Source organism: Sphaeramia orbicularis, chromosome 22, assembly GCF_902148855.1.
Source record: "Sphaeramia orbicularis chromosome 22, fSphaOr1.1, whole genome shotgun sequence".
NCBI lineage: Eukaryota > Metazoa > Chordata > Actinopteri > Kurtiformes > Apogonidae > Sphaeramia > Sphaeramia orbicularis.
The window spans coordinates 26507839-26523050 of NC_043978.1; the positions used below are offsets into that span (position 1 = coordinate 26507839).

Here is a 15212-nt window from a genome sequence, read left to right on the forward strand (position 1 = left end):
ATATAGGTGGGGTAATGTTGATTGGCAGGTCAGTGAATAACGCTCTGATTGGTTATTCGCTCGGACATCAGAACAAGGCCAAAACTCGTAATTACCTCCGCCAAGGAGGTTATGTTTTTGCCAGGGTTTGTCTGTTTGTTTGTTTGTTTGTTTGTCTGTCCGTTAGTGTGCAACATAACTCAAAAAGTTATGGACAGATTTGGATGAAATTTTCAGGGTTTGTTGGAAATGGGATAAGAAAGAAATGATTAAATTTTGGTGGTGATCGGGGGTGGGGGGGCCCACGGGGGGGCCCACTGATCGGCCTTGGCGGAGGTCTGCGCTCTCCGAGTGCTTCTAGTTCGTAACTTGTATTTGGTGATCCGTAACTTCAGTTTCGTAACTCGTAACTTCAGTTTTGAAACTCGTAACTTCAGCGCTGTACCTGAGGATGGCAGAGTTGTGCCTCTGTCAGATTTAGTTACCTCCGCCAAGGAGGTTATGTTTTTGCCAGGGTTTGTTTGTTTGTCTGTTTGCTTGTTTATTTGTTTGTTTGTCTGTCCGTTAGTGTGCAACATAACTCAAAAAGTTATGGACAGATTTGGATGAAATTTTCAGGGTTTGTTGGAAATGGGATAAGGAAGAAATGATTAAATTTTGGTGGTGATCGGGGGTGGGGGGGCCAACGGGGGGGGCCACTGATCAGCCTTGGCGGAGGTCTGCGCTCTCCGAGTGCTTCTAGTTATACACGTGAACAAAACATTCCCAATGATACAAATATGGTCTACACTTGCACAAATTATTTTTACAACCTCTTTTTTTTTTTTTTTTTTTTTTTTTTACGTGTGTTCCAAACTTTTCTTCAGCTACAAATCTTCTTTTATAATTCAAAATCTGATGACACGGATTTGCTTCCATACAGATCTGAACTTCTGAATAAAAACTTTATTCAAATGCAGCTGAGAACAGGTGGGTCTTTTACCTGGATTTAAATAAACCGAGTGTTTCAGTTGATCTGAGGCTTTCTAGGAGTTGGTTCCAGAATGTGGAGCATAGAAGGTGAATGCAGTTTCTCCATGTCTGGTTCTGACTCTGGGAACTGACAAAAGACCATATTCATATAAGCATATTCTTATTGTAGTCTGGGCCTAAATCACTGATTTGTTGAGTAGTAGCAGCACTTAACATCTATTCTGTGACTAAGAACTGGTGTAATGTGTTCAGTTCTTTTCGTCCTGCTCCTAGATGAGCTGCAGCTGTTTTATACTTTTTAACTCCATTACAGATCAGTACAGTAATCGACTATTGGAGACAAAGGCGTGGACGAGCTTCTGTTGGTCTTTTTGGGACACAAAACTCTTAACTCTGTTTACATTTTAAGCTGGTAGAGAGCTGATTTTTGGTAATTGACGGTTACAGTTGTTTATTGTTTATTCTTTATTGAGGATCCCCATTAGCCAACGCACAAACGCCAGGCTAGTCTTCCTGGGGTCCGCTAAAAAATGAAAAGGTTCAGGATGCAAAATCACAATACACAGATCCAGTTACAGTAAAAAGAAAGGAGAGAAAGAAAAGAAAACAGACAAAAAAAAAAAAAAAACAATTCACAAAATGGTAACATAAAACGACTAGTAACTCTCAAGCCTGAATAGCAACTTTACATGTTTTTTAAATGCTTTCTTACTTGAAATGTTTCTAATATTTAAAGGACGAGTGTTCCATAAAGGAATAGCTCTATATACAACAGTGCTTTTCATTGAATTAGTTTTTGCGTGTAATAATGTAAGTAGACCTTGAGTTGAGGCTCAGTTACAGTTTCAGTGAAGTAGAAGGAACAGATCCAGGAGTTCATAACTAAATAAACACTGCCAAGACATTCCTCTTTTTCTCAAGGAACCAATAAAATGTACAGCATGTTGACAGCTCTGGACAGATGCATTCAGAAGTATGTAAAAATACTGAAATATGCAACTATTACCAGTAAAATATTCACACAAATTAGGTATGACTAATGTAAAAAAAAAAAAAAAAAAAAAAAAAGTAAATGTAGAAAAAAAATAAAATAAAGTGGTTGACTGTACTTTTTCTTTACTAAATTATAAAGTATCTAAAATATAAATTGCTTTATATATGTAAGGAACTAAAACCAGCCTGTTCCCTTTACACAGTAGCTATATAAGATGTATGTTTTTTCACACACATATAAAACAAAGCTGTGATTTCTCAAACACATTCCTTCCCATAAATCTCTATATTCACTGCTGTGTCATGACAACATTAACATGATTATTTACTTCTCACGGTTTATAGGTAAGGCCTTTTGTGAACTGGGTCACAGTGGTTTTGGAAGCACTGATAGGAAGCCACAAAGTACACTGCAAAAAATCCAAATCTTACCAGGTGTATTTTTCTTATTGCTAGTCAAAATATCTCATCACACTTAAAATAAGACATAATCACCTAAAGAGCAACTTTTCAGGGAGATACACAAACTTATTTTTAGACAATAGATCTTGAAAATCAGATTTCAAGAAATCTTACCAAGATGATTTTCACTTGTTCCATTGGCAGATTTTTTTTTTTCTTAATTCAAGATTTTTTTTTTTTTGCTTAATTCAAGCAAAACAATCAACCAATGGAACAAGTGGAAATTATCTTGGTAAGATTTCTTGACATAAGATATTCAAGATCTATTGTCTAAAAATAAGTGCTTAAGTTACTTGATATCTAACCTGCCAATTGAATAGTTTGCACACATGTTCTGCAACAAACACATGTACTTTCTATTTTCTTTTAATTCCCTCTTTTAGTTGCATTCTAATTTCTGTATTTGTTCACGTACTGGGGCTTTTACATTTGATTAGTGATAATATTATGAGTAAAACAGGTTTTCAAACACACAAAAACTTAATAAAATCTCCATAGCACTAGCATGAACCACAAGAAAACACACTGGAAAAAATGCCCCTCTAAAAACAAGTTAAAAAAAAAAAAAAATACAAGATATTTTTACTTGAATTAAGCAAAAAAAATCTGCCAATGGAACAAGTGAAAATTATCTTGGTAAGATTTCTTCATATAAGATTTTCAAACTCTATTGTCTAAAAATAAGTTCTTATATCTGACTGAAAAGTTACTCTTTAGGTGATTGTCGTATTTTAAGTGTGATGAGATATTTTGACTAGAAATGAGAAAAATACACTTGGTAAGATTTTGATTTTTGCAGGGTAAGAAACACATGCAAACCTGCAAAAATGTAGTTTTTTTTTTTTTTTTTTAAGAAATGTTCACCATTGCATCCCTTTAGAATTTGCATTTGTAGAAATCCAATGTGACCTACTGAACTTTGACCTTTGGAGTATCCGCTCTCTTTTGTGAGCTTGTTTCCAAAGCAACCATCTCAAAGGATGACGTTGAGTTTCTGTCGAACTGTCTGAATGTGTTTATGGCTCAGACGGTGTCATTGTCTTTGTTCGTGTCGACCCATTCTCTCTCCTTGGGGAATGTCACTTCATGTTAAGTCAGTCGTTTCAATAGCTGACGACTGGCTGTTCAGACAGAAAACACGCCTTCTTCCACATAAGAGCTGGACATGAGCTTCTGGAGTCAGGAGGGTTTCTTCAGATTTCAGTTAAATTTAAGGCCATTTTTAAGACTGTCATGAATCCAACTTAAAGGCTCCATGAGCAAGATTAGGAAACTCAAATTGCAGGAAAAAGTAATATTCCTATTATTTTCATTAGTGTATAATCCAGTGTTTTTCAATCTTGGGATCGGGACACCACGTAGGGTCGCCTGGAATTTCTAGTAATTGATAAAAATAAAAACTTACTAATAAAAAATATATGGTGAGTTGAGAGAGACAATCCCAATCCATAACAGACATGACAAACTGAAGCTGAAACTGAAGCACTGTGGTACTGTTTATCTGTCAAATGTTCATTGTGGTCGGTTTCAGATGCTGCAGCTCTTTCATAATTCATAGTTTGAGTTCTTGTTTGTTCAGCATTAATTGTCAGCCTTGGAAATCCAAGCTGGACTGACTGTACATATCCTGACCAAGGAAAATCAAATTGTCACTTTGTGCAGTAATCTACACCTGGCTTTTCTGCCTCCGTCCATAATAATATACATTATATAGACTAAATGTCGTCGAAAATTAACATTTATTTGCAACGTAGTATAGCAAACTATTACATGGTCAAAAACAAATTAGTTTCAGCAAAAAAAAGGCTCAGTTTTGAATGTCTGGGGTTGCCAGAAATGTGTGATGTTAAAATGGGGTCACGAGCCAAAAAAGGCTGGGAACCACTGGTATAATCACATAAAAATAAGAATCACTGTGTTTTCATTACCTTAGAATGAGCCTTGTATTTACTCATGTCTCCTTCCATGTGGCACAGAAGCCAGAATCACACTTTTTCTTCTTTTTTCCATCTTATATGGCCTCATCCAGTGTTAAGGCACACTACTGCCACCTATGCTGGAGTATGGACAAAAAAAACCCCACACAAAATGTTATTCACAGAAGACAGACAATCCAAACTCAGGCTCTAACAAGGCATTTCTTTTTCTGCATGTTAGATGTCACCATAAGGGAGTTCTGTAAAACCTCTCTTCAGCTCTTCAACAGCAGGAACAGTGTTCAATGTCTGCTATTCTTACCTTAGAAATGAAGTTTGTTAATGTAAACAATCAGTCAGGGGATAAACGTCAGTTTCAGTATTTATTTTATTTTATTATTATGGACAGCATACTTTTTATTTCTTTAAGATCCTCAATCCACAGCTGAAACAGTGTATAATATTTTCTGTTAAATATTTTCTAATTTATTCATTTTAAGCCCTCATAACAAACCAACTTTACAGTACTGGATGGAAATATGAATATATTTGGACTTTCTTTGGCTGATTTTCTGAAAATTCACTTAAAGTTAGCATTAGGCTCAATGGAAACCCACATATAGGTTCAGACGAAATTTGCGTAAATACCAAACCAATAAAATTTTATTCTCGCCATAGTTAGTGACGTACATTCATTAGCATTAGCTAATGCTAATATACATTTACTGAGGTGACTTACTTGGGTTTTTTAAAGATTTGTGGAAACCTGCAAGGATAACTAGCTGTGTTACACAAAATAAAACCTTTTTATTATTTTTCTTTACCAGATTGGTTCTCTTTTCAGGTTGCCTACGCCATTCATGGCTAACTGATGAAAAATAAGCCTTGTTGGCTAACTGGTTCATTTAGTTGTTTGTGTTTCTGTGTATTAAAGAGTACTGTTCCTGTCAAATAAAACATTAAGCTACATTAACTTTAGAGGCCTAAGGGAATGTACTGACTTAAATAATGAGAGATGTAGGCGACATGTGCAGCCCCATGTGTATTTTTTGTTTTAGTCATGACTAACATAAATGAAAGACAAACTTGACATCACAACATGTTAACAATGGCTTCTGTATTTATTTAATCATTTCAAACAGACCACACAATATTACAAAAATATTAAGTGCTGCATGTCATACAAAAACAGGTATGAATCTGTACAAAGGCAAGCATCAACTTCCAAAACATTCAGAACAATAGGTATAAATACAAGTCAATTTATGTACAATACCAGAAAAATAATGCTCATTAAAAAAAAAAACTACAAACTCTGAATTCACATCGTCTAAACTACGCTGTAAAAAACACAAACTCAGCACCCAATTCCCACAAACTGTCAAATACACACAAACACACAGTTTTCAAGTTTTGTTAGGACAGGACAGGTAGCTTATCTCTGCAGAGTAGAGGAAAAGCCCAAAATACGTCAGCATGAAATCCAAATTTTCCAAATGTCTACAACGTCAAAAATAACATTTAACAGATGAACACCAGCGGCTCTGGGATGCACCCTTTGACATGTATGGAAGTACTGAACAGTAGAATCAATCAGTTTTTGTTTGTGTTGCATCAAAAAGCTTCATTAATTTCAGAACAAAATTAGAAAAAAATTACTTTTAATTTCTATAAATCTTACTATATCAATTAATGAAGCAACAAAGATGCTGCATTAAATCCTTTTATGTTATTTCCTTAGAAATACAACAGCAAATTTACATTAATCAACCAGAAATTCATATAAAATTACCAAATAAAATCATGCAAACGTCAGCAAAGGAACCAAGTGGATTTGGAAAAAAGCTGCCAAACTCACAAGAGACACTGAAGTCATCTTGCCTTGTCTGAGATTGTATGTGACGACACATTATCAGTTAAAAACTCAAACTGACTCTGGGTCTGTGATGAGTTGTCAGAATCTGCACATTTTGGCACAAAATGCATCGCCAAACAGGCACGAGACCTGGCATAAAGCTTAAGGCATGAGAGCAAACCTGATCAGACGAAAGAAATGTGAGCACCTTAGAAACAGCTGCATTAAAGATGTAAACACATGTGGCTCAAATCCTGTTATTCACAGCTTAATTTGGTAAGATTCCTTAAAATATACCCTGTGTGTTGTTCCTGATGGCTTTAGCTTACTCTCATCCAGTGACTGTATCCTGTAAAGCTGCATGGCAGTTAAAGCTGGCATAATACAAGGCTGCCCCCTATGGGCCAAACAGTGGCACACATACTTACACTTTGGAAAGAAAGTAGATCCTGAGTTGTCACACTGTAAACACTGCTTAGCTTGTGATATGATATACATAATATTTCCTGGGTTTGTATGAAATAAGACTTTTTGTTACTGTTGCAAAAACCAAAAAAGTGTGACAGAAAATCCCCAAAATCCCTGCTTTTAATCAGTTTTTCACTGTAAAGAGCTACTCCTCTGTCAAAGTTTGACTTCTGCAAAATCTACAAATGATTCTTTCAGATAAACAAAGGGGTTAAATCCTCCTTTGGAATTGCTGGCATTAAAACAGGCATGTCAAAAACATAGTGATGGCTTCATAGTGTAATGATTCCTTCTCCCAAGAAGGCATTTCTTTAAATTACCCCCCCCCCCCCCCCCCAATTTCTCCTTCATCGAAACCTCAGCTTTTCAACAGATCACCCAGGTCATAGGTGTCGAAGAAATCCGACACTCCCTCTCCGTCCTCCAAACTCCAGAGGTAATCATCATGGTCCAAAGGTGGGGAGAAGCTGACAAAGGGGGTGTTGGGATCTGGGACAAAAGAGGTGCCAGGAAGTTGGTCCTCTGTGATCTGAAGCAGACTGGGGGGTAAACCCAGCAGACCTTCCACATCCAGGAGTGAGGAGCTGGATGTGGCAGCTGAGGAGGCGGTGGGGGGGGCTGTGGACACACTGTCTGTTTGGAACACAGTGAGAAAACAATGTTACAGAGAGTGTAACTGCAGCAGACTCAATAAGAACCTCTGCTGTGGAAATATTAAGTTAAGATAAGATAAGATAAGATAAACTTTATTGATCCCTTAAGGGGGAAATTCAAGGGTGTACAGCAGTGCAAGACAGCATGCGTCAATACAATAGAAAATAATCTATATAAATATAAACATGTATGTTAAAGTGGCTAAAGTGACAAAATTTAGCATTTGTCAGACTGTATAAAAGAGTGACATCATTTACTCGACTACTGCTTTAAGTTTATTCTTCTCTCTCACTTTTATGGTTTTTTGGAGACAGAAGTGGACATATTTGGAGAAGAAGGTGGACATATGAAACACGCTAATCTAATGCTACTGCTAACTTACTCCAAACACCTACATTATACTGCTAAGATTGTTGCTAAATGCCACTGAGTAATTTCAGCTACTTGCTTAACATAAAGTTGTGTCAGATAATGACATATAAAAATGTATAAAAAAAACAGAAAGGAGGCAGGTTAACAAATAAACTAATACAAAATTAATGCTAACATTAGCTAATGTAGCAATGACCTTCCAGTTGTGCCCAATGTTAGCTAACTTCAGAAAAAAATATACAGTTGTCAGTGGCTACAAACAACTAACTTCTTATTCCTTTTGAACTGTGTCATTATTTCCTCATTCTATGTTTGTCTACTTAGTTATGCAAGTATGCACGCTACATTAGCTAATGTTAGCATTAATTTTATATTAGTTTAATTGTTAAACTGCCTCCTTTCTAATTTTTTTTTTAATACATTATGTGTCATCTGACGCAAAAGTAATGTGTTATGTTGTATAAGTGTGAGATGGAGGTGATATGAATAAGTTTTCTTCTTCGCACTCCTTTTTGTTATTACTAGTGTACATGGCAATTGCTATATTGTCTTGATTACCATTATTTATTAATGTATTTGCTCTGCTATTGGTTCCTTGTACACCTAAAAGTTGTGGGGTTTTTTTCTTCTGCTCAAAACAATTAAATGAATGAATGAATGAATGAAATGAAAAGTTATTTTTATGAGCCAAGAAAGTTGCAGTTGGTGGCAAAGATAATAAAATAACATCTATTTTTGTGTTTAACAACTTCATGTATTGCATCTCTACTACAAGAGGTGAAAATCACTGCAGGTCCAGTCATGTTGAAGCTGCAGAGAAAATTTAAGCAATTCAATGGCATCACATCCATGACTTTTAGGTGTGTAGTTTTTACATTATATCATAATTCAACAATTTTACAGCAAACTGACTTTTTTGACTTGCAAAATGTTTGTTTAAATTGACAAACATCATATGTGTTAATGCATAAATCAAATACTTGTCCCTATTGACTGTAATGAAAAAATGTATTACAAATTTATTTTCCTTTCTGATTATACCCCATAGGGTATAATAAGGGATGGGACTTTGGCTCTCTATTACAGGAAATATTTGTGTAAAAATACTTGTTTGTGTAAATCTTGTTAGTGTAATGTTTTATGCACAACTACAATGCTTTATTCATTAACAGAAGTTAAAATATTAGCAACAGGGCCAGAATTTACAAAAGAAACAAAAAATTATTAGCTTAATATATAAAGGAAAGATCGATGGATTTTTCAGGGGGTTTTTTTTAGATCAAATAATAATCAGTTGTCAAAAGCATTACTCTTTAAACAATACAAAATGCCATTACAGGTAGAATAAGACGACCCACAAACAAATCAGCTTCCATTGTGAAAATATCTCCCACTTACTGTCATTCTGCTCCTCCTTGATGCTGAAGGTATGTGGTGTCATTGTGGGAGCAGCTGGGGGGCCGAGGGGTGGAGGGAACTCCTTTTTAGGGGTGACCATGCTTTTAACAGGACTGGCATCTTCAAGACCCTCCTCCGGACACAGATAGACCTCGATGGGGCCGTTTTTACTCTTCAGGTAGATCTGTAACGACCCCTGCTGCAAGGAGAAACACACCAAAACACATATATTTTAATATCACTACAAACACATATTCTGACCCCGTTATGATGATTTAATCGAAAATGACCACAGAGTTGTACATGTAAAAATCTATGCATGTGAATTCATGTCTCTTTATGGTAATTTTTTGTTGTTTCATCAAAAAAATGGAAAAAAAAAAAAAGAATTACATGAGATGTCTAACAAATTCCACCTTTAATACATTTATACTACTTGGCGAAATGCTAGTGAAAAGCGTATTCATAATTATTAGAATTCTATTTTGAGCATTTAAAGTTTGCTTTATGTAGAGCTTTGGGGCTGGGATGGCTTCTTCTTCTTTGTTATCTGTAATGTATTTATTCCTTTATTTGGCTGGGACAGTGTTCATTCATCAACAAAACAATTTTAAACTGTAAATGAGCCAGAATTTGCCAACAGGGCTAATTTTCATCTGTAAAAAGTATATATTTTGGAAGATTCTCTACCTTTATTACGAGAATCTATACGAAATAGATGGAAAAAAGACATCAAATCTGCTAATGGTTGTAACACTTTGGATGTGAAACAGAAATGGGAAAAAGAACTAGGAATTGCTGTCTCAGAGGAGGAATGGGTCAATATGTGGAGAACTCAACAGTCAACCATCTCTTCAAGAATATGGAGGGAACTTTGCTGGAAAAATATAATTCGATTTTTCATTACTCCTAAAATTACAGCTAAATATGTGTCCAGAGTTCAACCTTGTTGGAGAGAATGTGGAGATGTTAATGTAAATCATGCACATGTCTTTAGGTTATGCCCTAAACTTGCATCATTCTGGGATAATGTATATTTAACAATAGTTAAGATATTGAGTTATGAAATCCCTAAAACATGTTTGGTGATATATTTCAGATGTATTATTGGTAATAATGTAATCAAAAATTATAGATATTTGTTTAAAATACTATTAGCAGCCTGTAAAAAGGCTATTACCAAAAAATGGTGCAGATTAGAACCACCTACAACTAAAGACTGGATACAAACTGTGAATGGAATATTTGAGATGGAGATTGTGACCCATAGACTGAGGACTCAAAAAGAGATAAATGAGAGAAATGGATAATTTTGATTTAAATGTCACATTACTAAAACCAGTTGTTAGTCATAAAGGTTTTTCATGGTCAATGTATCCCAAATGCCCCTTATGTTTGTCTTGTGCAAAATCCAAAACAATAAACAAAATTTTTTGGGGAAACAAAATTTACAATGAACATGTAGTTGTTTTTTCTCAGCAGGCACTACATCAATTGTTTTGAAACCAAACATATATTGATGTCATAATCATACCTAACACTATTATCCATACCTTTTCAGAAACTTTTGCCCATATGAGTAATCAGGAAAGCAAACGTCAAAGAGTGTGTGATTTGCTGAATGCACTCGTCACACCAAAGGAGATTTCAAAAATAGTTGGAGTGTCCATAAAGACTATTTATAATGGAAAGCAGAGAATGACCATGAGCAAAACTATTACGAGAAAGTCTGGAAGATACTATTAAAGAAGAATGGGAGAAGTTGTCACCCCAATATTTGAGGAACACTTGCGCAAGTTTCAGGAAGCGTGTGAAGGCAATTATTGAGAAAGAAGGAGGACACAGAATAAAAACATTTTCTATTATGTAAATTTTCTTGTGGCAAATAAATTCTCATGACTTTCAATAAACTAATTGGTCATACACTGTCTTTCAATCCCTGCCTCAAAATATTGTAAATTTTGCTTCCCCACCCTGTAAAGTAACGGAAAAAAAAATCTGCAAATGGATGACACTGTACACAATTCTGATGCCATTCACTACGATAAACCATAATAGTAGTAAACAGTAATAGAAAAATACTATCTATTAAGGTTACAGTTTTTATGTTTAGGCAGTTTACACAACTATTTATCAACTTATTGTTATCTAAGTAATTTGCTTGTAAAGACATTGCACAGGTTCAGTGAACTGACAGGAGCAACAACACAAAATTATCCACATAATTGCAGCCGTCTAAATCTGAGGTGAAAAACAAGAAGGGCAAACTCTGTGATCCAAACACATTTTCTCACCCCTGCTGTGTCTGGAACCTCCAACTTGGTCTCTGCGGGGGCTTTGACAGCAATGACTGTCTGGTCCCGGAGGCTGGCGATGGAGCGGATATCTTGGTACGTCACATAGCCCAATGTACAGCGATGCGGTTAAGGAAACAACGGAAAATAAGCAGGTATTTACACAAAAAAGAGATTATAACAGAAAAGTATCATAGAGGGAGGCTGTGAGTGAAGGATATCTCTGGTTGTCTTTGTATTCGGTGAGCTGTTTGAGCTGGGCACTGCTGGAGTGGATCAGGTCATCCAGGGACCTCTCTGCTCTCTCCAGGTCTCCGAGCTCTTTCCTCAGGGCACAGGCCTTCTCACCTCCACCCGCACTGCCCTCGAACACATCGCCAACCCTACAAGAACACACAGATGGGTCAAAACACGGTATTCAAAATCACTCTGATGGGACATTTTAGAGACAATTTGACAGATTAGTTTTGCTAAATGACCCACATTTTTACTTTTAAATTCATTTTTGCTTTAGTTGGACCATAAGGGATTATCCCAAACAAGGAACTATACTTTATATTGAAATAAATGTTGAAATGGCAATCAATTAAAGTTCGCTCTCTGATGGGACATTACTGTGTTTTGACCCAGATACAGGTGAACTTCACTGATCCACAAGGGGAAGTTGACAACATGGAGATATAAGAGAGCTCAAATGAATTAAAATGAAAACATACTGGTTGTTGAATGTCATTAATCAAGCTTTATTTCTATTTTATTCAACCTTTATTTAACCAGGAAAGACTTAATGAGGCAAAAAATCTTCTGTTTGTTTTTTGATTGAATTAGGTTCTACTTTGAAGGAACATAGTTGTATACTTTTGGTGCATTTTAAATTATTGGTGGTGTTCTATATGTTTGTTTTTAGTATGGTGTTTTATGTATGGATTTGTGTTTTATGTACATTTTTAGTGTGGATGTATGGCTGAAATTTCTACTTTCTACTTCTGCCACCGCTGTCTTGGTCAGGACACTTTCAAAAGAGATTTTTAGTTTGCAAAGAATCATTTTTTTCCTGGTTAAATAACAGTTAATGAAATATTATCATTTTATTTATTTATTTAGACAGGGACAATGCACAATATACATTAACCTTAAAAAGGAGAGATGTATTGTACCAGGTTGGAGCACTAGTGCTAATTTCCACCCGGAGTCCCTGGGCAGGCTGATGTTATCATTAAAAAAAAAAAAAAAAAAAACAGACATTAATAGAAACTAAAATATTAAAAAACAGTAAAAAATGCATTTCTATAACTCCATCTATATAAAATATTCATTCACATCCAACCATTCACTCAGTAAATAAGACAGGTAGCAGTTAACCACCTCATAGACACTGTAACAACCAAACATACATATATTATACACAGACATCATATGAAATACAGGGCATGTATAAAATGATATGTGCAAATAGAGGAGTTTTACTACTAAATGAATTAGTTTGAGGTCAAATAAATCATAAATAAGTGTTAAGCAGTTCAATTCATCAGTACTACATGGAGAAAATGATGAGACGTTTTCTAAAGAGGTTACATTCCTTCCTTAGTGCCACTAGGTGGCAGATCAGTGTAAGTGGGTCTGAAAAGCAGCAGCCATTGAGAAGAATTTACATTAACACACTAGTGATTTCAGACTGTGACATTAAAGTGCTGTTGTACTGGAACATTTTACTCTGAAATATTATTCTAATATGCTTCAATATGCACATACCAATGTAAAGGACAAAGCTGAATTAGTTCTCTTGTTATATACAGTACAGTAGCATATGAGTATTAATATTCATACTGTTCTTTTGAACCATTTCCTTTGTGATCACACGCTCTTGACATTTTACTCATACATGGTATCTCTGCTTTGAATGCTTGCATTAAACAATACATAAGTAAGCATGTGTAGTAATATAGAAAACTGAAAACACATTCTGATATATGAGGAAACAATCATCATCATACTGTGGGGACAGTTAAAATTAACAGCAATAATAAATATAGGGATGTTTTCCATTTTTCAAACATTTGGACGAGATACAGTTACGGAAACAATTATTAGAACACTGTTTTCTTCAATTTCTTGTTCATTTTAATGCCTGGTACAACTAAAAGTACATTTGTTTGGACAAATATAATGATAACAACAAAAAAAGCTCATAAGAGTTTAATTTCAGAGCTGATATCTCCATTTTCCATGTTTTCTTGATAATAACCAAAATCACTTCAGTTCTTACATCAATATCTATGGCATTGTACTGACAAAAATAGTGCTTTTGGGAATTCCATGTTTTCTTTTCTGTCTGTTTTAGTCACATGATACACGCAGGAGTTAGTACTTGATTGCATAACCATTGTTTTTGATGGTCTAATAATTTTTTCTGCGACTGTATATAGTAGCTGATAAATACATGTCAGCTACTTTAAACTTCGATTAAATAGAACTGCATAAAAATCTGAACAGTATGTTATTCTTAAATTTAAACTTACATTAGAGAAGGCTTAATTTTTTGCAATGGCTGCCTTTTAGAAATGTATTAAGTATGTTTAAGAAAGTTAAGTCACTGATTTAACTGACTTGAGTTTTATGATGTGGTTGAATTTCTATCATTTCATTCATTTTCAACAAAGAAACTGTCATTGATTCGAACAGGAACATCTGTTTTCCTGCTGTTTTTTATGTGATTGTCCATTTTTTTTTAATCTTCAATAATGTTACCATATATTTTTTCTGTTAATTCAGTCGAAACATTGCACTTGTGTAAAATGACTCCTCCTTTAACTGATACACATTTTATTTTAGACATGTATATCTCACTTATCCAGAACGTTTTTTGTGATTTCTGAAACCTGCCCATCCTAATATCTATTCTCTGTTATCTGGACTTTTCCCATCATTATCCCTTCTCTTCTGTATGAGACACTCACAGCCACTGGATGTTATTTTTGGACTTCTTTCGGATGAGCTGGACTCCCTCCAGGACATTAGTGATGTCATAGATGCGTCTCTTCTGGACCTCCAGAACCTCGGTGGCCCAGTTCAGATCCAGAACTCCATCGGGAGACTCGGCGATCAGACCGACAAACTTTTTCGTCAACAGGCCCAACGATGTGTCGTATCGTGTCCGCTCACCTGGAGACTTTGGAGCTGGATATTAAGACAGAGACAAACCAATGTAAGTATCATATGTTCCATAAACACATCATTTTATATTTCTTGGTTGTCTCATGAACATAATACTAAAAGAAAATCATTGTTAAGAGGGAAAATGCGTAAACTGAAGTGTAGCGTGCAGGGGTGCGGAGGTCTGGAATGAGACTGAAACCTCTATAAAACAATCTCTTTCTTTTAATATATTTTAAAAGTGTCTTAAGCAAAAACTGTTGCTGCTTTATGCTTAGTGTTATCCCACACGGTTTAATAAAGCACACACACACAAAAAAATGAAACATAAACAAACAGAGCTACTTTAAAAATATGCCTGACCCAAAACCCTGCATAGCTGATTCAAAAATCCTGTAAACTCTTTATTTATGTGGATAAAGCCCCATATCTAACTATTAAATTATCTGAGAATATTGGAAAAGGACTCAGGAAAAGGAAATGAAACATCGTTAGATAGATAGGTAAATATTTGAAAATATGTTTGTAGTTATTTAGAACATCTTAATTTATTAAAGATTATAATGTACATTGTGTTTCTCATCACATGTCTATGGGTAAATAGGTAATTTTGAAATATGTTTGTATTTATTTAGAACATTCCAATTTATTAAAGATAATAATTTAAATTGTGTCTCTCATCACATGTCAAATTTT

At 35.1% G+C, this 15212-nt stretch overlaps 1 protein-coding gene across 2 annotated transcripts in view; it reads right to left on the minus strand.

Moving 5' to 3' along the window:
* Positions 1 to 5424: 5424 nt before the first annotated feature.
* Positions 5425 to 15212, minus strand: part of e2f2 (E2F transcription factor 2) — a 28708-nt gene continuing 18920 nt past the window's right edge. The window contains exons 4-8 of one of the 2 annotated variants that reach the window (XM_030127078.1): positions 14321 to 14540; positions 11585 to 11746; positions 11364 to 11478; positions 9070 to 9265; positions 5425 to 7278 (exon numbers count right to left, since the gene is read on the minus strand). In XM_030127078.1, the coding sequence (XP_029982938.1) occupies positions 7004 to 7278; positions 9070 to 9265; positions 11364 to 11478; positions 11585 to 11746; positions 14321 to 14540 (968 nt within the window). In that variant the 3' untranslated portion in view covers positions 5425 to 7003. Of the gene's footprint in view, positions 7279 to 9069; positions 9269 to 11363; positions 11479 to 11584; positions 11747 to 14320; positions 14541 to 15212 lie in introns of both variants that reach the window. The other variant, XM_030127077.1, reaches the window with a different exon arrangement.